This window comes from Lactuca virosa, chromosome 4, assembly GCF_052849685.1.
Source record: "Lactuca virosa cultivar CGN04683 chromosome 4, Lactuca_virosa_CGN04683_v6, whole genome shotgun sequence".
In the NCBI taxonomy this organism is placed as follows: Eukaryota; Viridiplantae; Streptophyta; class Magnoliopsida; order Asterales; family Asteraceae; genus Lactuca; species Lactuca virosa.
This window is the reverse complement of record NC_136429.1, coordinates 148,559,489-148,581,854: the sequence shown is the minus strand read 5'-3', so window position 1 is coordinate 148,581,854 and position 22,366 is coordinate 148,559,489. Positions and strand designations below refer to the sequence as shown.

At 34.9% G+C, this 22,366-nt stretch overlaps 2 protein-coding genes across 3 annotated transcripts; one reads left to right on the top strand and one right to left on the bottom strand.

Annotated features, from left to right (window-relative positions):
* Positions 1 to 2,825: 2,825 nt before the first annotated feature.
* On the top strand, positions 2,826 to 10,426 carry AMS (basic helix-loop-helix (bHLH) DNA-binding superfamily protein). 2 transcript variants are annotated; one of them, XM_079044431.1, is made up of 10 exons: positions 2,826 to 3,029; positions 3,164 to 3,206; positions 4,156 to 4,257; positions 4,395 to 4,571; positions 4,693 to 4,771; positions 4,897 to 4,965; positions 7,580 to 8,275; positions 8,824 to 9,132; positions 9,642 to 9,818; positions 10,093 to 10,426. In XM_079044431.1, the coding sequence occupies exons 3-10, from the start codon at positions 4,160 to 4,162 to the stop codon at positions 10,324 to 10,326; spliced, it is 1,839 nt and encodes a 612-aa protein (XP_078900557.1). In that variant the 5' UTR covers positions 2,826 to 3,029; positions 3,164 to 3,206; positions 4,156 to 4,159; the 3' UTR covers positions 10,327 to 10,426. The 2 variants fall into 2 exon arrangements, with proteins under 2 accessions (XP_078900557.1, XP_078900555.1); XM_079044429.1 differs by having other exon boundaries at positions 4,153 to 4,257; positions 10,093 to 10,425.
* Positions 10,427 to 10,492: 66 nt separating this feature from the next.
* On the bottom strand, positions 10,493 to 11,222 carry LOC145107531 (uncharacterized). Its single transcript, XM_079044432.1, has one exon. It carries the CDS (start codon positions 11,100 to 11,102, stop codon positions 10,680 to 10,682), a length of 423 nt encoding a protein of 140 aa, XP_078900558.1. The 5' UTR covers positions 11,103 to 11,222; the 3' UTR covers positions 10,493 to 10,679.
* Positions 11,223 to 22,366: the final 11,144 nt, after the last annotated feature.

Here is a 22,366-nt window from a genome sequence, read left to right as displayed (position 1 = left end):
GAAGGTGTGTCCGAATCCTTCAAACCAAGGCTCTGATACCAACTTGTAACATCCCAAAAATCATGACCAAAAATTTCATTTTTGATATAACGATTCATAAAAACAATTAAATAAAACATCATCGAGTTATTTCATTTCATAAAATCCATAGATCATAAGTCTCAAAAGCATGTCATAATATAGTAACAATGTCAGAGTACAATCCCAAGAACATCATAGTGTGGAAAATAATGGTGTGATGCGCTGCTACCGTGTTGGTTCCTTTCCCTTCGAAGAAGAAGGACCTGAAACAAAAACTGTAAACCGTAAGCACAAAGCTTAGTGAGTTCCCCCATCATACCTCATACCATACATAGCACATACTGTCTAACATATCTGGATACTAGCTACCCCTTCGGTCACTTTCAACCGCTAATTGGCCTAGCATATCAGGGTGTTGGCCTACCCCTTCGGTCCTGCCGACCGGTACCTAGCCTAGCATATCAGGGTGTTGGCCTACCCCTTCGGTCCTGTCGACCGGTACCTCGCCTAGCATATCAGGGTGCTGGCCTACCCCTTCGGTCCTTTCGACCGGTACCGGGGACTATTTCACCCCTACTTCTACCACATAGCATCCTAGTGCATACACATATAAGACATATACTGCCTAGCTTATCTGGGCGTCGGCATACCCCTTCGGCCCTATCGACCGGTACTGGGGTCTATCCTACCCCTCCTACCATTATCACATAACATCATAGCATACTAGCACATAAATCATAACATACTAGATAATTATCACAAAGACAATCATCTAACAACCAACTCCTACTAGTGGGACGGCATTGTGGCCTTAGACCCACTTCTACTGGAAGATAACTCACCTCACTATCGTGAAGTAGTTGAACTGTCCTCGTTGCTGGGATCAACTCTCCTCAAACTCCTACACATAACATCTCTTTTAATTACTCTTTCAAACTTATAACCCCTTTAAGGGCCAACTATGGTCAATGGTCAAGTCAAAGGTTAACACTCTGGTCAAAGTCAACCTTCTGGTCCAAGTCAGCATTCTGGTTGACTCAACTCGCTGAGTTGGTCCGTCAACTCGTCGAGTTCCATGATTCAGAGAATCTCGAACTCACGATCTAACTCGTCGAGTTACCCTCTAACTAGCCGACTTTCTCCTTATGACAGAATCGGGACTTTCCGTTTGAACTCGTCGAGTCCCTCCATGAACTCGTCGAGTTCCCCTTCATACAAGTCAGGGCATTTCACTCGCAACTCGCCGAGTTCATCCTTGAACTCGTCGAGTTCCTCTTCATATATGTTGGGACATTTTGCTCGTCAACTTGCTGAGTTCATCCTTGGACTCGTCGAGTTCTTTGATCTTTAAGTCAATAAACACGTCCAACTCGCTGAGTCATCTTCTAGACTCAACAAGTTTGCTCAGTAACAGAAATGGTTGGGGAACCACGACCCAACTCGCCGAGTCCTAAGAACGACTCGCCGAGTTCCCCAAGGTCTAATTCCATACAGTCGATTTTAGTCGGGCTTGATGCATCCAAAACATAGATCTAGCCTTCTAGGGTCGATATAACACGTAAAGTTACAAACTTTACGTTCATGCATGGGTTGTCTAGCTCAAAAGGCCCTAAAATGAGGTTCACAAGTTGCATGGGACTCCCATGGCCATAAAGTTGGCACCTTTATGCCATGGAGTCCCTCAAGGGTTCCAGATCTTAAGTCAATACCCCAAAACATGCTTGCATCCATGAATGGTTCCAAAAATTGTTCTTTAAAGCCCTAAACTACTCCATGAAGGGATCTAGTAGATGAATGGATAAGGTATAGACTTTATACCTCAAATGAACTGGAAATGGAGCACAAACTCTGAATCTACTTGTTTCCTCTTGAACCCCCAAGCTTCCTCTTCCTTCTCAAGCTTCAAAATCACTAAGAACACACAACAATGGCTCAAGAAAACTCACAAATCTCAAGATCTTGAATTAGGGTTTTCTGGACTAAGGGAGGCCACAATGGGGTGTTAAAGTCCTTTAAATAGGGTGCAAACCCTAAAAATTAGGGTTTCACTCTGGCAGACCTACTCGTCGAGTCGAGGCTTCTCGACTCGTCGAGTAGACTTCAAGTCCCGCGTCCAAACTTCTCCCATTTCTACTCGACGAGTTTGGGGCCTCCAACTCGTCGAGTCCCTTTGCAAAAATGAATAATTCTTTATTAAAATATATACCAGGAACCGGGCGTTACAGTAGCATTTGGATTTGGAGCGTTTTGTTTAAAGTAAACGTTAGAAGCTTGTAGTGTCAAACAAGACTTTCTGTTCAAAACATAACGTTTTGTCAAACACTAGAAGCTAGAAGCTTTCAAACGCTTCGTGCCAAACACGCCCTATATTTTCATCCACAAGGCAATCACGATATGTTATATTTTTTTAACATCGTTCATCTGGATATCTCTTTATACAAACATCACTTAATTAATACGTAAAAGAACATGGATAATACTATATGTAAACATGAAACAATTCCATCTAAAAACTTACAACTAAGATCTGAAATAAATTCTGATTTAATTCCAATCTTTCATGACTTTGAACCAAATTAACATTGATAGGGAATGTGGTAAAAACAAATCCTGAATGGCTGAATTTCATTTCACCAAATTCCATCAAATTCTAATAAAAAAACATGCCCCAATTAATCTATTTATTTAGAGAAACTTATAATAATAATAAAAAGTAGTTTAAGTTTAATTTATACGCCATCTTAGGTCATGCAATCTGAGCTGCTCCCATCCTAACAGCACATATTTCTCCAATTACACAAGAACTTAGTTTCTTGATATCTCTCTCATGCATCATCTACACTTCACCTACCCACAAAAACATCTCCATATAAAAATCAAAACTCTAATTTCATCTTCATATAACTTCGAAAAAACCATAACTCTATCGCCTTGTTTTCAATCCTTTTTTTGCTTCGGATAAATGTTCATGATATCATAGGATATGTGAAGATGATGAAGAACATGAGGTGGGTATCTTCTAGTTGTTAACCATTGCTATCAAAAAAGAAGATTCTCACTTGCTTTTAGTTGTTTGTACTTTGAGTGTTTGTGTGTTTCATCATTTAATTTTGTGGATTAACTTTCTCTGCATTTGTTCCAGTCAAAGGAGGCTCATAGCATCAAAAGAGTGATCAATGAGCTTTGTAAGTGGCGTATGCATTTATTTCTCGAATTTCGTGATGAAACGAGTTCTTCTTTATTCCGGTTTGATGTGATTTGTAGATTAATCTTTCTTGGCTTCTTCATATATAGAAAATTAATAAATGGATGAAGCACTTATTATATACCTATCTTATGAATTCATGTAGTTTGTCATTAACATTGATGGTATGTTACTTTTCCTTGTATTTTGAATTCAGAATTTACATTATTAGTATTAGAAAAAACCTTTCCGGCTTCTTAATTTGTTTACAGATCATAACTTTTCCTGTATTATGAAGTAAATGAAGAGTTAATATTATTTGTTGTTAAGAACATTAGTACATAATTTTCTTGTATTCTGAATTCTGATGTAATACAATTTGTATAAACACACATTTGGGTTTCTTCATTTACAAATAAAATGTACTCGCTTCCCTACACTACACGAGAAACGAGTATTGTCCACAGATTATCCGTTACTAAAAATCAATTTATAATAGCGCTACAAATATATAGGCAACATTTTCTATTTCACATCATCTAAAGGCATGCATGCATTTCCTTTTAGGGGAATTTTCTTCTCGAATATGCCTATTTGCACGTTAAAATTTACTACACGACATTATAGAGACTTCCTATGTTTCAAAAGTTTCATATATTTTTATCTTACGAAATGATATTCAATTTCATGGTTTCTTCGCTTACAAAATTATCTGTTTTTTTTCTCTTGAGCTCTATATAAGTAGATCCACGTGTGCCCCATCATTAACATAAGTATGACAAGGACTACATACATACACATACATATGTATGTATTTGTACATTTACATGTACATGTATATGTATATGTACGTGTATATATAGATGTTTATGTATATGTGTAGTAGGACTATATGCATATAACCTTCAGTACGGCCTCTCTGATTGTGTTTTATTTTGGGTGTATAGTAGGGAAATGGAAGTGGTTCAAGAGGTAATGGAAAGGCTACGATCAATTGTGGGTCCCGAGAGTTGGGATTACTGTGTGCTTTGGAAACCAAGTAAAGATCAAAGGTACATATACATGTAATATATTCATGTATACATACATACATACACACACATAAATATACATACATATGATGAGGTGTGATAAATTGATGAAAATTTGTACTTAATTAGTAGTTATGGTGATTGAAATGTGAAATTAGGTTGATTGAATGGGCGGATTGCTACTGCTCTGGGAGTAATGGAAGCCATGGCAATGGTGGAGAGGATGAGCAACAAGTGCTCTTTCAGTGCAAAGATGTCGCCTTTAATCACCCAACCACCGATGCTTGCCACCTTCTTTCACTTTTACCTTCTTCCATGCCTTATGATCACTCTGGGTTAAATTTCTTCTCTTTCTCTCTCTCTCTTCTATTAATGTATTCTTTTCTAACATATTTGAGTACTCAGACATTTTAATATATATTTTTTCCTTTGGTTGGCTAAATTTATGTTCCTCAGGATATATGGACAAACCATGATATCTAATCAACCACGATGGCTAAACTTTTCCAATAGCTCCAACTCAGATTTTTCTGAGGTAAATTAACCATCGATATTTACCCAATTTTATTCCAAGCAACTTATAACTTTTACTGTATAATAAGTTACTGTTGTGTTGTTACACAAATACTAGCTAATTACGTAATTTCACTTGTGTTGCAGGATAATCTTGGGACCAAAGCTTTGATTCCTGTTCCAATTGGACTCGTTGAGCTCTTTGTATCTAAACAAGTAACTTTTTTACTTTAGAAAGCTTTAATGTTACATAAGAAACATGTTATGACCCGGGATCTAGACCTCGTGACAGGACCAGTGCTAGTGCTTGAAGAAGCCGTGAACTTCCCTGTAACCTAGCCTCCTGTTTACAGGAGACTAAACTAAGCTATAAACCTAATATTACTCTATTGATTATTTTCAAATTCCAGCATATCTTATTTCATGAATGACTACCCTTTAAATAGGGATAAACAAAAGACTCAAATCAGGAAACAAAGACTTCTAAAATCGACTCAAATAATAAAAGATCCTAATTGTCAAAATTAAAAACGGAAACAAGATAACTTCCTAGAATATAAAATACTTATTATCTATTAACTTAAAGACCCATCAAGTATGATTCATAACATTACTCCCTTCCTTTGCATTGAGCTTGTCCGCAAGCTCAAAACCTGGGTACGTGTTGGTAAAAACAGCACGATCATCCCAAGTAACATCTTCTTCATCCTCCAACATGATACCAAACAGTTTCGCACACTTATGGCCAATCGAGAACATCTCATCACAGTTAAAGCATAATCCTTTTGCTCGCCTTTCTGCCATCTCTGTAGCCGTAAGTCGTTTCAAAGCCGGGTTCCGCACTTCAGATTTCACTGTTCCGGCTCCACCACCTGTTGACTCTCGGTTTTTGCTTCCTACCGAGGGTTGATTCCCAGTTAATAGAGGTGCTCCAAAACTCCTTGGTCGTCCCTCCTCCGCGAGTTTGAACTCAATCTGTCTGGCTAGGTTCATAGCATAGTATAGTGTGGTGGGTCTAGCAAACTCTACTTCATAACGGATAGCATTAGTCAAACCTGCACAAAAATGCCAAATGCTTTGCTCCGGAGTCACACCCGTCGTTCGCCCTAGCAGCAACTCAAAGCCTTCACAATAGTCCTCTACCGTACCTGTTTGCCTTAATCGAGTTAACTCGCCTAACGAGTTCATGCTCATCGGGGTTCCAAATCTGATTTTGCACTCTTCTGAGAACTCAAACCAATTCAAGCGTGTCTTCATTCTTCGCAGGTTATGGTACCACCCACTAGCCCGACCTTGTAGTGAAAAGGTGGCCTGCCTAACCCAAGCTTCAGTAGGGGTCTGTTGTTCTTCAAAGAAGTCTTCACATCTTTGAAGCCATTCGACTGGATTACCCTTCCCATCATATGTGGGAAACTCCATATTGGCGAATCTCGGTATTCTTCCCCCACGGTAGCCCATATCTTCCGTCTCTTCCTAGTTTTTTGGTGCCCCCTGATCCATTCTGTTTGACCCTTCTGGTTTGAGGGAGTCCCAATGGTGTTTGAAAGGTTGGTATTCACCTGTCCGCCATGATTCAAAAGCCTTGCTTGATCCTCTTCCTGCTCCTTCCTGGATCAAACCCTTACCTCTTCCAGCAAAGCCTCCTTGGTACGAAAACTTACTGTTTGGATTGGCACCAAAGGTGGCGCCACGTCCTCTTCCACGTACATGTTCCGATGGGTCATCAAATCTATCAGACTCGAACATCTTGTCCACGCTTTCATCTTCTTCTTCTTGTCTGTTGGATTTGTTTTGGGTTAGGGTTTGCAATCTCTCTTCCATCGCTGCTTGATTGGTCTGCAAGGCTGCCATAGTCGCCTTTAAATCATTGGTACTTGTCTTCAAATCATTGTTGCTTTGCGTTTGCTGGATCATGAACGCTTCCAATTTCTTCATCGGCTCTTCCTGTTGTGTCGACATCACGAGCGGCTCTGATACCAAATTTGTTATGACTCGGGATCTAGACCTCGTGACAGGACCAGTGCTAGTGCTTGAAGAAGCCGTGAACTTCCCTGTAACCTAGCCTCCTGTTTGCAGGAGACTAAACTAAGCTATAAACCTAATATTACTCTATTGATTATTTTCAAATTCCAGCATATCTTATTTCATGAATGACTACCCTTTAAATAGGGATAAACAAAAGACTCAAATCAGGAAACAAAGACTTCTAAAATCGACTCAAATAATAAAAGATCCTAATTGCCAAAATTAAAAACGGAAACAAGATAACTTCCTAGAATATAAAATACTTATTATCTATTAACTTAAAGACCCATCAAGTATGATTCATAACAAAACAATGGGAACATGAAGAATTGATCTTATAGGCCTTAATTGTTTTATTTAGGAATACATTGAGAACTAGCAAAATACTCTTGTTGATATGTTTATTATAGCATCCAACTTCTGTTTCCTCATGGTAGAACATTGTATTTTCAAAATCTACCTAATTATAGCAATGCCATCAAATACAAAGCAATTCTCACTATTATAATTAGGTATGGTTTATAAAGTATAATGCCCTGATAGAAAATCGTGAAAGTACAATGCTATAATTTGATAGATTTTTCAAAGTACAATACCTTAATAAAAGAAAAAAGAATTGTAGGTTGTGTAATAGAAGTACACGAATAGAGTGTTAAAAGTATGTTATTGTTTCTTGCATTTAGCCTTTTGTTTATCATAAAAAACAAGAATGGAAACTATGTGCTTTAGCCTTTATAAGAAAAAAATGAATTCAAGATTTCCTTTGCTTTTTTTTTCTTTCTCAAATGTATGTTTTTCTATGTAGATACCTGAAGATCAAAGCGTAATTGATTTTGTGACCACTCTATTTAACATGTCACTAGAACAACATCCTATCTTGAACACAAACAACAATGTGGACTCAAGCTTCTCGGTAAACATGGACAATTTAGACAATGAAGAATCAAAGGATTACATAGCTCAAGTACTCGACGACCAAAAAGATCCAAATAACCATTTCCAACCACCGATTTCTCCGGCGACCATGTTAGAAAACCTAAACCTCTCACCCCACAATATCTCTGATAACCATTTGCATCCGATGAACTTCTTGCAACAATTCAACTATGGTGAAAACCGAAATGGCAAGAACATGTTCTTGGAAGGCACGAGTGAGCCGATGATGATGAACCATGATGACCCTTTTGACCCTAATTCAGAGGAGAATGTAGGGTTTGACCATGAGATTGATATGGCGTTGCAAGGGCAAATGATGGGTGAGAATATGAACAAGGGGCACCTTATGGAGCCGTTGGAGAATGGTGCAAAGAAGCAAGGGGACATGAATCGTTCAGATTCTGTCTCTGATTGTAGTGATCAAAATGATGAAGAAGATGATCCAAAATGTCGGAGGAGGAATGGAAAGCCACAATCGAAGAACCTTATGGCGGAGCGTAAGAGACGAAAGAAGCTTAACGATCGCCTCTATACTCTTCGTTCTTTAGTACCCAAAATCACCAAGGTACGCTTAAAAACTATAGTTATCATATGAGTTTGATTATCAAGTTAAACGGTAGTCTAATAAATGATGTTAAAAAATATTTAAGAAACTGATTCCATATTTAGAAGATGAGAGGAAAAATATAAATGATAAATCTGTCAAAAAATTGGGCTTGATGAATAAAATCTCATTTTTCTGAGTTTTTTTTTTCTATTATGTCGTTCTTTTTTGCATTATGTCAAAAAAACATCCATTTATACCTTAGCATATTAAATCATGTTTATTTTATGTTTATTAAGTAAAAAAAAAATAGCACCTTAATAACACTAAAAGTCACATGTACCCGTAACGGATCATTTGAGCTTTGTTTTTGTAGTAGGATAGAACCTCCATACTCAAGGATGCGATCGAGAAAGTCTCATTTATCTCACTTTCTCTATTGAGTTGTTATTTGTATGTTAAGCTAAAATGAAACACTTATATGTATCCTACATGATTAAATAATGTTCATGTTAAGTTTATTAAGTAAAAAAATATCACCTATATGACATTGAGTTATGTTATGGTAGTTGGATAGAGCCTCGATATTAAAAGATGCAATCGAGTATGTGATGGAGTTGAAGAGACAAGTAGAAGAACTCCAAAATGAGTTGGAAGAGAACTCCGATGACGAGGGTACTACAAATAACCAAAGCACAATTGTTGAACAAGAGGTGATGCATGGCAATGGAAGCAACCTAAAACGTAGGTTTAGCCACGGACACGGGATGTTCATGAATGGTCCTCAACTAGAAGCTTATTCGGGCGTCGGTGCCATTGATGTCCCGAAACATACACCGGACACCGAAGGTGCTAACGATAAAGGGCAACAAATGGAGGTAAAACATGTGTTTTATTTCGATTTTTTTCTTGATAAATAATACGTAAAAAAAATATCTTAGAAAATAAAAACACACTTGAGGAAACAAAAGGAACAAATATATGTTCACAAATTTGTAAATTATAGCTTAATGGGGAAATCGTTTTTTGACTTTTTCTATTAAGTCATACCCTTTGCATTAAGTCAAGAAGAAACACTCATGTATTGCTTACCAGATTTTTAAACAAACGTGTAGAATGGTGAAATTTTTAAATAAAATTGTAAAATGGTCATTTATTCACATTTATATAGTTCATAGTTTGTTTGGTCCATAAAAGAAACAAACTTTGCATATACAACACTTAATACATACATACATACATACATACATACATTATTCAACACAATACATAACACTTGATACTCAATTAAGTCCATTAAGTAAAATGGAAACACCATCTCAGTGTTTGGAGTATCCCACTGACTAGAAAAACTTTCTAACTCATTTCTTTATTCATGTTTGCATAGCCACAAGTGGAAGTTGCATCGTTAGATGGAAACGAATTTTATGTGAAAGTATTTTGTGAGCACAAACCAGGAGAATTTGTGAGGTTAATGGAAGCATTCAACTCTCTAGGACTTGAAGTGACAAATGTGAATGTTACTAGCTTCAGATGTTTGGTTTTGAATGTCTTCAAAGTTGAGGTAAGCACAAAAATATAAACCACTCCACTTCTCTTCTCTTTTTGTGGGTCAAAGTGCAAGAAATAGCAACATACTTTCATTTATTTGTTTATTGACATTCTACTTTTACAACCTTGTATTTTTCAACTTTTTCTCTTACAAAAGGCATTGTATTTTGCAAAGTATACATGATTATAGCACTGTAGTTTAAAATTTTTCTTATTAGAACATTGTAATTCATGGATTATGAAGAGTTATATAAAGTTTATTGACATATTTGTTTTTGTTGTAACAGAGGAAGGATAGTGAAATGGTGCAAGCAGACCATGTCAGGGAATCCCTGCTTGAGATAACACGAAACCCATCTAGAGGGTGGCCGGAAACCACCACCAAAGCACCAGAAAATGGGCATGGCAAGGCGGACCACCAACTCCACCACCACAATCACCACCACAACCACCATTCCCACCTCCATAACCACCAGAAACCACAGTACCACTACAATGCAATTTATCAAGTTCTTAATTGAAGTGTTCAAAACACTTTTTAGTTTCCATGTTTTAGCTTCATATGAAACACATGATCTGCTGTCTACTTGTCCTACTTTCCATCAATAAATTGCAGTTTCTGATACTATAATTTGCTATTCAATGGAGATAATTGTACAATTTCTTGATAATAGTATCACATAATCATACATAAGTGGTATTTATTAATCAACGAAGAAGAGTCATTAAGCACAATATCAAAATAATTGTACAAAACGATCAAACTATGGCATCCAGCAAAACTCAGTATCCTTTTCTAACAAGAACAATTCACAACTCACTAAGTTTTTGGTGATAAAAAGCACTTCTGATTCATAAAGATGAAATGAGATGATCATACACTGCTTTTAATTATTTGTCTCCTTGCTAAAAACTTTGCTATGGAAGGAGTGAGAGCAATTGTGATCGGAACCCTTACCGGAAAGAGAGCCTTATTACAGAGAACAGCCAGCGCCAGTGCACCGCCGCTCGACGCCGCTAGCTCAGCCGTTCGATTCCTCGGTTTCACTTCCTGATTTGATTGGGACATAGTTACAACTTCTCCTTCCGTTTCTTCTTTGGGGCCTCCCATGCCGACTTTTTCGAGGATCGATTCAAGCTGTTTGAAACGGACCTTCTCTAGAGCGGATTCAACGTCGACGTTGTTTTTGATAGCAACGTATAAACCGGAGATGCTTGCGGCAGAGACGGAAAAGTGTACTCCGAGAGCAACCTTGCCGTATTTCTTTAATAACTCGCGGAATCGACCTCCAGCCATTGATTGTAAGAATTTGTTGGTCTAGGGTTTGTTGACAGGGTTTTAGATGTCGGAGAGGAAGAAAAGTCGTTTCACGGGCGCCGCCGATGGGAGACTTTTTTTGTAATGCAATCGGGTTGGGCTTTCTCGGTCCAAAAGGAAAGTGAACCCATCCGGGTAAAACTTGAATCCACGAAATAGCAATCTATTATCTTATTTTACAATATATACTAAGATTATTACCGACGTAATCACAACGAATGCCTAAACAAATACGTATAAACACATATAAAACTGGCACAATAATAATAATAATAATAATAATAATAATAATAATAATAATAATAATAATAAGTAACAGAAAATAGACTTAGCGTTATTGGTAATATTAAAATGTCTATGGTAATATTAAAATGTCTAAAAAATACAATGATTGTTTGAATATCTATAATCGTTAAACAATATTTTTTGTTTTATTATTTGGACAATCTTCCTCATCATATAAGTTGTCTTTTTAGTTGAATTATCTATCATTTTTCATTTTCATTTAAGTTTTTTTTTTCGGGATCAAACGAAAGGAAAAAACAACATAAGTACGATGTATGAAGAAAAAAACATGTAACACATCATAAAATATTGTTTTTCATTAAGCAACGGACACATGTGATTATATAAGCGGCAACAATATATAGTTTTCTTTTAGAAAATGTCATATTTCAAATAATACTACATACATATAGACAAATATGATTTTCCATAAACTATATATATATATATATATATATATATATATATATATATATATATATATATACTAGAAAAGTTTGAGGCTCGTGCTAAGCACGACCCACAGAGGGTAATTTGGGTATTTCTTTCAATGTTATCTAAAGTATATTGTGATGATAACCAACACAGTGAAAGTACAATGCTATGAATAGGTGAATTGTCGAATTACAATACATAAATAAGAAAAAGAAAATGAAAGCATATTGTTATAATCAACAAATAAATGAAATCCATTGCCATATTTTAATATGATTTTTCACCTTATGATAAACCTATCGACATCATTTGTTGTGCTCTATATGGATATTGGGATTAATCATGAGATGCTACCTTTGATTTATGATTCAAGGCTTTAGCCAATTGTTCCTTGGTTGCCCCTTGATCTTTATTGTTACATCAACTACTTCTTAATTCGACGTGACCTAGTGAATTGAGTATGAATTAGAAGGATTTGGTACTTTAAAAGCTTTTTTTAGATCTCACAACCGTTAGAATATAATACACAACACAATTTAAGTGCACCTTTGAAGGAGGCGGAGAAACAGAATTAGAAAGACCAGAAGAAGATGATACGATGTGACGACCTAACGCCTGGTGTTCACCCCGACGATGTCGGACGGCGCTCGATAAATTCATATTTTCCTAATGGACACAACGAACAAAATTTTTGCAAAATTAGGCTAGTTGGAAAGCTAAATTCCATAATAAAGTTACAGAATAAGGGAAATCATTTTGATCATTGCTTTTGAGCAACACATGAAATGTTGAATCACTGGCTTCAGAGAGTTGTTCATTTATAAATTAGTCTATAAATACCTTTACACCTACAACATCACACCATTGTTGAAGTAATGAAAATTGCTTGCCACACATATGCCTACACACCTGAGCGTAATGTGAGATCATTGGATATTTTGAAGAAACAAGTGTTATACAAATATCTTAAGCAAGTATTTTGAAGTAACAAGTGTTTTACAAATATTGTAGTTACTGATAAGGTTTTGTATCCACATAGCAAAACATTAACGTAATTCTTTACTCAAGGACCTATTGAAAAACTTACGATTCTAGACTAAATATGGTAAAATAAAATAGAATAAGGATCATTTTTGTAATTTACCTACAAATTGAACACAAACTTACTCTTTCTTTGGTGGTCAACTTCTCGATTGAGCAACTCCTTTCCATTAAGTTCAAGGTTTTTTTTTTCTTTTTTACGTGGTTTAATTGGCTTGCTGAAGAGAAAAAAAACATGATGAAATCATCCTGACTTTGAACAACAATGTTAACAGAAAAGTTAGGCAAGTCTCCTTTTAAAATTAAACTAAGTGATTTTTTGCATCATTTTTGTTATTCTTTGATGTTAAAATGCTAGATTTAATTTTCTAGATTCACATCAAGAAGCCTAGAAAAATAGTCAAAATTAATGTTGACCAACCAAAAAATAGGCAACATAAATTTGAGCTTTTTCTGTTATAGTAGCAGAACATCACATGCTTCTAAGGTGTTAAGTCAAAACAAAACATGTTTTTAAACTCTTACCTTTCATTCATTGATTTTAGCATACACATTATCATTAGTAATAATGGATTTGATGTAAGAACCATTCCTTTCTTTTTAGCTCCATTTTCGTTTCTTTTGCCACTTATGCACCTAAAGTCAATAAGATCTCATTAGCTATAGAAACAATGCATTAACTCAAAAAAGAAAAATGGATATGACATTTAGTCAATCTCAAGTCGATAAGAACTCATTAGCAATGAAAACTATTCATTAAATTAAATAAGGAAAATGGATATAACATTTAGCCAATAAGGAAAAGATGTCTACCACTTGTGGGAGTTTTTTCTTGTACTATGAAGGTTCTTTTAGAATGTCAACAAAGCAAAAAAAAAGTGAAAGTACATTGCTATATAATAAAGAAATCAAGAAAAGTTGGTAATATTACAAGTTAACCTCTTGATCACCAGAAAAACAATGCCTTGATACGAAGACAATTGTAAGTGTAGGTTTGTAAATTTCAATACAAAGAAATTAAAGTATGTTGCTATATCTCTCATTAGTCGTAATAAAATTGAATAACTGAAGTACTGGTTGATTGTCTTTGATGAAAATGGGTAAAAAAAAGTCCGCACTAAAAAATCCATGCAAAAATACTGTATACAAATAACATAAAACGAACATGAAACAAATGAATAAAAAACCAACATGAAAGTATAACGTTGTGTATTTTGCCGTAAAGGAACTCTCCACTTTTAACAAAAACAACTACAAATTAAGAATGACGAACTTACACCAACATGTCAATCTATTTAAAATTGTATTGTACATTTCAATGGTTATTAAAAAAATAATGTTTCTTCCAAAACAATAGTAAAATGCAGTTTAGTACACCAGCAAAAGCACTCTACAAAAGTGAACAACCAAATAAGTAGTTTATATTGCAGAAACCTTACAACTATCATATTTTAAAGATTTAGGCCATGAAGATAAAAATGTTACAATAACTCTGCACAAAGTGTCTTCTTCTAGCATATTTGTAGAATATCACCTCTATTTTGTACAAGAATGAAATAGTATTGGTGGTTAAAGCCACAAATTTTGTGAGATCAGTTGACAATCTTCATTCATGTTGATTTTTGATATCCATCACAACCACCTGCATAATCTAAAATTGGAAAAGATAAGAAAATGATTGCAGTTAAAACAATTTCAGAGCTTCAACAATTGATGCCAAAAGAGGAACAATCCATTAAAATTAAATCAGTTTGACAAAGGATTACAAGAAACATAAGTAGTTCTGATGTGGGTTGCTATTTAAAACTGCAAATATCATTTTTTATAAGACATTAATAGATTCTTTTTTCTAAAATGCAAATAAAAATTCTCCCTAAGTTGAAAAAAAAACATGTAATAATATGATTTTAAATCATGGTGCATTGAAAAAAAGTTTTCAAAGCACTTTCAAATATGTAATTGTGCTTATTGATCAAGTAGCCATTATAATAACTTATTTGCCTCACATATGGTCATATTAGTTGAGTAAATGTCTAATCTTACATCACCTGCTACCATGAATTATCACCATAACCTCACAAAAATAATGAAACACCAACAAAAATTAAAATTAAACCATTGTGATTACACAAGAAATATGTTTCAATGGAAATAGAAATAATTAGGTGAGCCCCAAATATGACTTGTTCAATTTTTAGAGCTAATAAATTGTTTTATAATAAATTATAAAAGATATGTTTCTAAAATCAACTGTTCATCAGGCATCCCATAATATGCAATGTTGAAGGATAAATTAAAGAAATAACAGAGTAAATATTTGTAAATAATGTGTATTGCTTATATCAATCTTCATGTGGATGCAATTGTGAATGTGTGATACTTTAGACAAAAGACCTAAAGCAAGCAAAACCCAAAGCAGGGTTTGGCAATGCAAACAGATGGTATTTTATTTTAAAATAAAAAGGTGTAAGTCCCCAATCTGCTTGTGTATCAATCAGATCCGTTTATGGTGCGGAATCTCAATCAAACGGATGATGCCAGATCACAATAAGAAGAGAAGGAGAAGAAGAAGATGATGAATCTTGTATTATTTGATGATTAGAATGTAGATCCAAATACAAGATTCACACACACTAACACACTCACTTCTTCTCTCTAACTTTCTCTCTCTACAATATGCTCTCCTTTCTCTCTCTTCTGGCCGTACACTTGCATGCACTCCTCACCCTATATATATGAGACACCAGCCGTACACCCGTGTACGGCCGTACACAGGTGTGCGGCCGTACACAGCCACAAAATTACATATTACATTATAGAAAAATATATTTTCCTAGAAAAGCAAAGTATAAACCATACTTTTGACCCAACAAAAGGGAAAGCATATACATAAATAAGTATGCATAGAGCGAATTATTTTTTATTCTTTTTATTTCCATAATATCATAACAATTATAAATTATAATATATATAATTATATGGAATCGTTTTAGTGTAATGAAGCATCACCACATTTGGGTTTATTAAATGAATTTATTGAATAAAATAATAACATATGTTAGCAAAAGTGATTTGGTGTAGGATTAAACCACAGCCATATATGACGGCCAAAAAAATTTCTCCATAAAAATAGCGTTTCAAATGGCATATAGTTTGAACGATGTAGGTCGTTATCCCACAGGAAATTGTAAATCGATTTATGAAGGGGAAAACTCATGAGACGAAAGAAAAGAAAAAGAGAGAAGACGGGATCAGAAACTCCGTAGCCATCAAAATAATTAAAACCCTATATCGTAATCTGAATATTTCTCTTATTAGGGCAAAATTTGCACGTTTTATTGAACACTGATATAGCAAAATTAGAACCAAAAATTTAGGAAACTCATACCTAAGAAACCAGAGCGTCTTCCAAACAAGTGTGTCGATCCAGAGCGTCGTTGTCCTTCAAACGTTGAGCGATATTTTGTTCTTCGAAACGTATTAATGCGCTGTAGACGAAACACGAAAGGAAGTGTTTATATAGGAGGCGACACGTCGCAAGGAGAAACGGCGTTAAGAAGAATTGAATCGACGTAATGGCAAGTTGCGTCGTTATGAGGGGTGGGTTACGTGTAGGTATTAGAATAGCGTGAATTTGTTTTAAAAGCACAGGGAAGCAGGGTCGAATCATCAAGGACATAGCCTAACGGTCAATGTCTTTTTGCATCCGACACATTCTAGTCAATAAAACATAAAATATAAAAGGGGGTTTTTGAATTAAACCAAAAATTAAAATTGCAATGAAAATAAACTAAACGAAAATCAATAATGAAAACGATTTCAGTTCTGATGCGACTTTCCTAATCATGCAATCAGTTCAGATCTGGTTATTTGAGATGCGTTCTATCTAAGCTGGTACTGAGAAAAACTAACAAACTCTAGTATAATCTCTTTTACCTAAAATAGTTAACCAAAACAAGCTCTTTGAATTAACCCTACTTTTTACTGTTCATTCAGCTCTTAACTAAATCAGAAAAGCAAATTTATGATCTGTGTAAAATTCTCAGCAATACCCAATACTTCTCATAAGCTCGGAAGTGTAATGGTATGATTTTTACAATTTATATCAGAGTTAAATCCCAACATAGAACCAATCAGAACCAATCTGATACTTGTTACTTATTACTAGTTAACAAGAACAATTACGGATTCTATTAACTGATTGACTGGAATGATAAAAACCCTAGCTAGGTGATCGGACTAACAAGAATTAAAAATCAAACGTTTATTAAGCTCAAAACTGGAAAATCTAGATAGAAACACAAAAAGAAAATCAGATCTGATAACTAATCACATGAAAAGTACTAGTCTATGCAGAACTGAAAACTAGTTGTTTGGCCAGACATGACTAAAAACGAATCTAAACTAGTAAAAAGAAACATTAACCGAATAACTTTTTAAACTAAACGAATGAGATGATTCGCAGCCTTTAGATCGTCAGAAGTCATTGAAAGATATCAGAAATCGGCTTCAGAAGTGATTTTCGTCGTTTGGAACCGTCTAACCTTTAAATCTGATAATTAGGGTCGTATTTATATGCGATACGGAAACTTCTGGAGAAAGAAACCGAAAGATGCAATCTCGAAATCTAAAAATGCGATCACAGATTTTCTGATTTTTTCCAAATTTGCCCACGAATGATGTAGGATGCTATTTTCGACGTTTTCGGGACTTCGTGCCATTTATGCGATCGTAGATATGGGTTTATGTGATCACATTTTTTCAAATATTTTCCAGAATTGTGTCTGAATGAAGTACGAAGCCAAATTTGAAGTTTCTAGAGTTGCGACAAGAAAATGCAATCACCGATTTGGACATATGCGATCGTAGAAATAATTTTTTTTCCTTCAGATGGCTTCCAGATAACTTATTTTGACCCTGGGAAACTTTGTGGCAAAAATATGATCGCAAAATGGGGATTTGCGATCGCAGATTTTACTTTCTGGCTTGTTTCGGACGCGATTCTTCAGTTTAAGCACTCCTTGTTATTCCTTAGCATCCTTCTTCAGTTCCAGCTCCATTTAAGCTCCAAACATGCATCCAGTTGCTCCCAAAGTACTGCTCCACTCGAACTATCTGAAAATGACACAAAAATGCTAGCAGTACGGGAATTCTGATAAAAGACATGAGCTGAACATTATTTAAACAAATGACATGCAAATATACAAAATATGATGCTAAATGTTTTAAAAAACTACCCTAAAAGATGCATAAAATGACATCTATCAAATCTCCCCAAGTTTGAACCTTACTTGCCCTCAAGTAAGAAAAAGATTAAACATTATAAACAAATGAAAAAATGTGGATAACCTAAAAAGAATTTAGAATAAAATAAAGGAAAATAAAAACACTTCACTCTTTTTTATTCTTCACATGATCAGATTTCACAGCGAGAAAGCTCCAATGAAATCACTACCTAAACAACAGTCTCAATACCTTTATTGCAGATTCAGAATTCATATTTAAGTCAAACCAAGCTTGAGCAAATAATTTTTATGGCGAACTAAAATTTTGAAAACAATGTATTTTTAAAAATAATTTTACGAAAATTCGTTAATAAAAACTTAGCTTGATCGACCCCTCCTTTTTTCCAAACTCGTCCTGTAAACGCGGTAAGCTCCGTTATGGATAAAAAATTCAAGCTTACCCCTATGATTCCACTATTGATGGATAATCTCATTATACATCACATCTTATTTGTCTTGATCAACTCTTCAGATTTAACTTGCTTGGTTCTTAACTTCGACTTAACTTGACTTGGATTTAACTTTGAATTTCAGATTTCTTCAAGTTGCTTGATGGACCATTTCTAACATATATATATATATATATATATATATATATATATATATATATATATATATATATTGACTGAGCGCGGATTTCACTTTAAGGTCTACCATATCTTCAATACTTCAAAAATGATAATAAATTGTGGGCATAACAAGAATTCCCTCCTAACCTTAAAAGGCGTAGAAACTATAGTGTTAAGTACTTCAAGAAAAGAAAAGGATTATCCAATCTAGGTTCTTTTTAATGCATTTAAGAAAAATATTTCTAAAACAATGTTCGTTTTTCCATCCCGCACTTCCATTGTAAATATTATCCAACTCATATGTTGGTTCATATTTAGAAAACATTTAAAGCACTTTCAAAAGATTATTCTTAAAATTGATTATAATGAGATTGTTATTTTCGGTTCCTATCACACTTCATCTTAACAGAGCTATTGAATGTAAATAGATATCCTCATCTCATGTAAAATTATTTATTTTTTTTAAAATGCAAAAAATAAAAAACTATAAATAAAATCTTTTTGGTTTTTTTTTTCATATCTATATGAATGCGGAAAAAATGTTTTTTGGAATTTTGGAATTTTTAATATGCAAATGCAATGCAGAAAATAAAATACAAAAAGAAAAATAAAATTTGAAAATTTTAGTCTAATAAAACTAAAAATTTAAATTTGTAACTAAAAATGCAAATTTTCACAATAACCCCTGTCCCCAAGCTTAAAATGATGCATTGTCCTCAATGCTCAGAGAGGAATGAACAACTCAATAAAGCGTATAAAAGAAAAAAGGTGCAGCTATGAATTAATGTACCTGATAAGTTTGCAGAAATTCTGATTTTGACGATGATGTTGGAGAAAAATCTGGATTTCAGCAACTCTGCCGATCCTCTGATTTCCCCACACTTGCTTGGAACTGCGACCATCTCTTTATTGAAAGCGTAAAAAACTAAAAACTAAAAATTACTCATCGGGTTGCCTCCCGGAAGCTGCCCATTTTTAAAGTCGTTGGCTCGACTTTGCCCAACCATTTTTGTTAACTGGTGTGGTTAGGACTTCTCTGAAGCTCAACTCTCTTCCTTGTCACTCCAGATCCCTTCAGATATGGCAAAACTGGTGGATCTGGAACTTTTTCAGCAAATTGAAAAGACTTCATATTCTCTTCAGATAAGTTTTTCAAATGATTTTCAGATTTCTTTCGTTTTCTGATCATCCTTTTCTTTCCATAAGTCTTCTTTTTGAATTCTTCAGATTCTTTCATTTTCAGAATTTTCTCTGAAATCACATTTCCCTCCTTTTCTTTTTCCAAAACCATTTTTCTTTTCAGATTCGTCTTTGTTTTTTCCTTAGCAGAAATCAGCTTCTCCTTCACCTCCCCAAGCTTATTTATTGTCAGCTCTTTCTCTGATGCTTCAAATAACTTCTTTTCAGCAGTTAATTTTACTTTTTTTTCAAAGACTTCCTTTTTCCAACTCTTCTGATGTGTCTGATAAATTCTTGTCTACAAATATTTCATGCATAGAGACATTAGAAAACTCACATCAGCCCTCAGATAAAGGACTGTTGGTACCCAGATAATTAACAAAAATATTATCAGAAGTATCGTAATCATTCATTATAAAGTTGACCACATCCCTATCAAATTCCACAGAAAGTGTACCATCAAAAACATTAATTTTTGTCTTAGCAGTTTTCAAAAAAGATCTTCCCAAAATAATTGAGTTAGTATCTGATATGTCCAAATTACCCCTGTCCAGAATATAAAAATCAGTAGGAAAGATCAGATTATTCATTTGGGCAAGAACATCCTCCAGTATACCTTTTTGGTGTATTATCGAGTGGTCAGCCAACTGGATAATTGTCTCAGTCTTTTGTAAAGTTCTCATTTTTAATTTTTCAAAAACAGAAAAGGGAAGGACATTGAATGAAGCTCCTAAGTCAAACATGACATTTGAAAATTTTAGGTTCCCTAAAATACAAGGAACTGAGAAAATTTTCGGATCCTTGCACTTTGGAGGTAAACCTTTTTGCAAAATGGCAGAAATATTTTCGCCAGCTTTGATAGTTTCATGAAATTTCATTTTTTTTAATTGCATAAGTCTTTTAGAAACTTGGCATATAGAGGGATGTGTTTGATAACATATAAAAGTGCAATATTTACCTCAACCATACGAAAATTTTCCATAATGTCTTCATCCTCTCTTTCGCGCTTCATATTTCTCAGTCTTGATGGAAATGGATGTAAGGGCTTGTACTCCTTCAGAGTCAGCTTCAATGGTTGTGGAGTTTATGTTTCTTCCAGCTTTTCAGATTCTTCTTCAACCAAAACCTCTTCATACTCTTCCTGTTATTTTTCTGTTTCTTTTATATCTTCTTCTTCTACCAGAACTTCTTCATACTCTTCATCAGCTTCTTGTTCTGGTTCAGATGTGTCTGGGTCTTCCATAACGTTTTCCATTTCTCAAGGAAATAGCACTCAAATTGTGCTTTGGATTGTTTTCCGTGTGCCCCGGTAAGTTTCCTTAAGATTTCGGACGACCCATAGAAGCGGCAAGTTGAGACACCTTTTGTTCCAGATTCTTGATACTAGCTCTGGTTTCGTTCTAGAATTCTTGGGTACTCGTGACAAGACTATTCATAATATCTTTTAAGGCCACGTTGGAACTACTAGGTTGCTGATGCGAGTTCTGGTTCTGAAAATTCAGACTTTGAAAATTTTGTTGTTGCTGATTCTGAAAATTGGGTTGGTAATTTGGCTACTGTTGAAAACCCAGAGGATGTTGAAATTGTTGTTTTGGATGAAAATTATTGTTCGGATAAAAATTAGGAGTCTGATTATAAATCTTCTGCTGTTGGTATCCTCTGACAGCTTTTACTGGAGCAACATCCTCTTGCAAAATTGGACACATATCAGTGGGTGTTCAGTCTTCAAGCAAATCCCACACTGCTTCTTTGCAACTGCTTTTCTTTCTTCAGGAGTAGAATAGCATTTGTCAATTCAGAAATCAGAGAATCCAGATGAGCATTGCTACTTCCTTGAATCCCATTTGGTTTATTCGGATACCAATAGAATTCATTACCAGAATGTTTTGATTATGTCGCCAGTTTCTCGATCACCTCCCAGATTTTTGTTGGTGTCATATCACCTAAGGAACCACCACTGGAAGCATTTATCAAGTGCATCTTCATGGGTGTCAGACCTTCACAGATGCAATTGTAGAGTTGGTAATCACTGATCCCATGTTGTGGGCACCAAACCAGAAGCTTTTTTAAATCTCTCCCAGTAAGTGTGTAAATCTTCTCTTTTTCCTAGTTTGATACCAAGGATTTCTCTTCTGAGACTGAAAACCCGCATTTCTAAAAAATACTTCTCTAAAAACAGCTTCACGAGTTATGTCCAAGTGTTGATCAAACCGGATGGAAGCTCATGCATCCATTCTCTTGCTGAATCTTGAATTGAAAAGGGGAATGCCATCGGCTAGACTATGGTATTCCTATTTTTTGATCGACCATGTTGGGTATTTTGAGAGTAAAAAGCGGTAGTTGACTACATCGCGGATTTGATTGGAGGTTCGGTGTTCTCTTCACGAGCTTCATGAACAAGAAGCATATTTTTTAGCTTCTAAAAAAGACAGGAACGGTTTTGTATTGG

What these genes read in the sequence shown, in the direction of transcription:
- AMS (XM_079044431.1), top strand. Translation starts at nt 4,160, where the DNA reads ATGGAAGTGGTTCAAGAGGTAATGGAAAGGCTACGATCAATTGTGGGT. An exon ending in TAGTACCCAAAATCACCAAG is followed by an intron (nt 8,276 to 8,823) that starts GTACGCTTAAAA and finishes ATGTTATGGTAG; the next exon opens with TTGGATAGAGCCTCGATATT. An exon ending in ATAAAGGGCAACAAATGGAG is followed by an intron (nt 9,133 to 9,641) that starts GTAAAACATGTG and finishes ATGTTTGCATAG; the next exon opens with CCACAAGTGGAAGTTGCATC.
- LOC145107531 (XM_079044432.1), bottom strand. Translation starts at nt 11,102, where the DNA reads ATGGCTGGAGGTCGATTCCGCGAGTTATTAAAGAAATACGGCAAGGTT.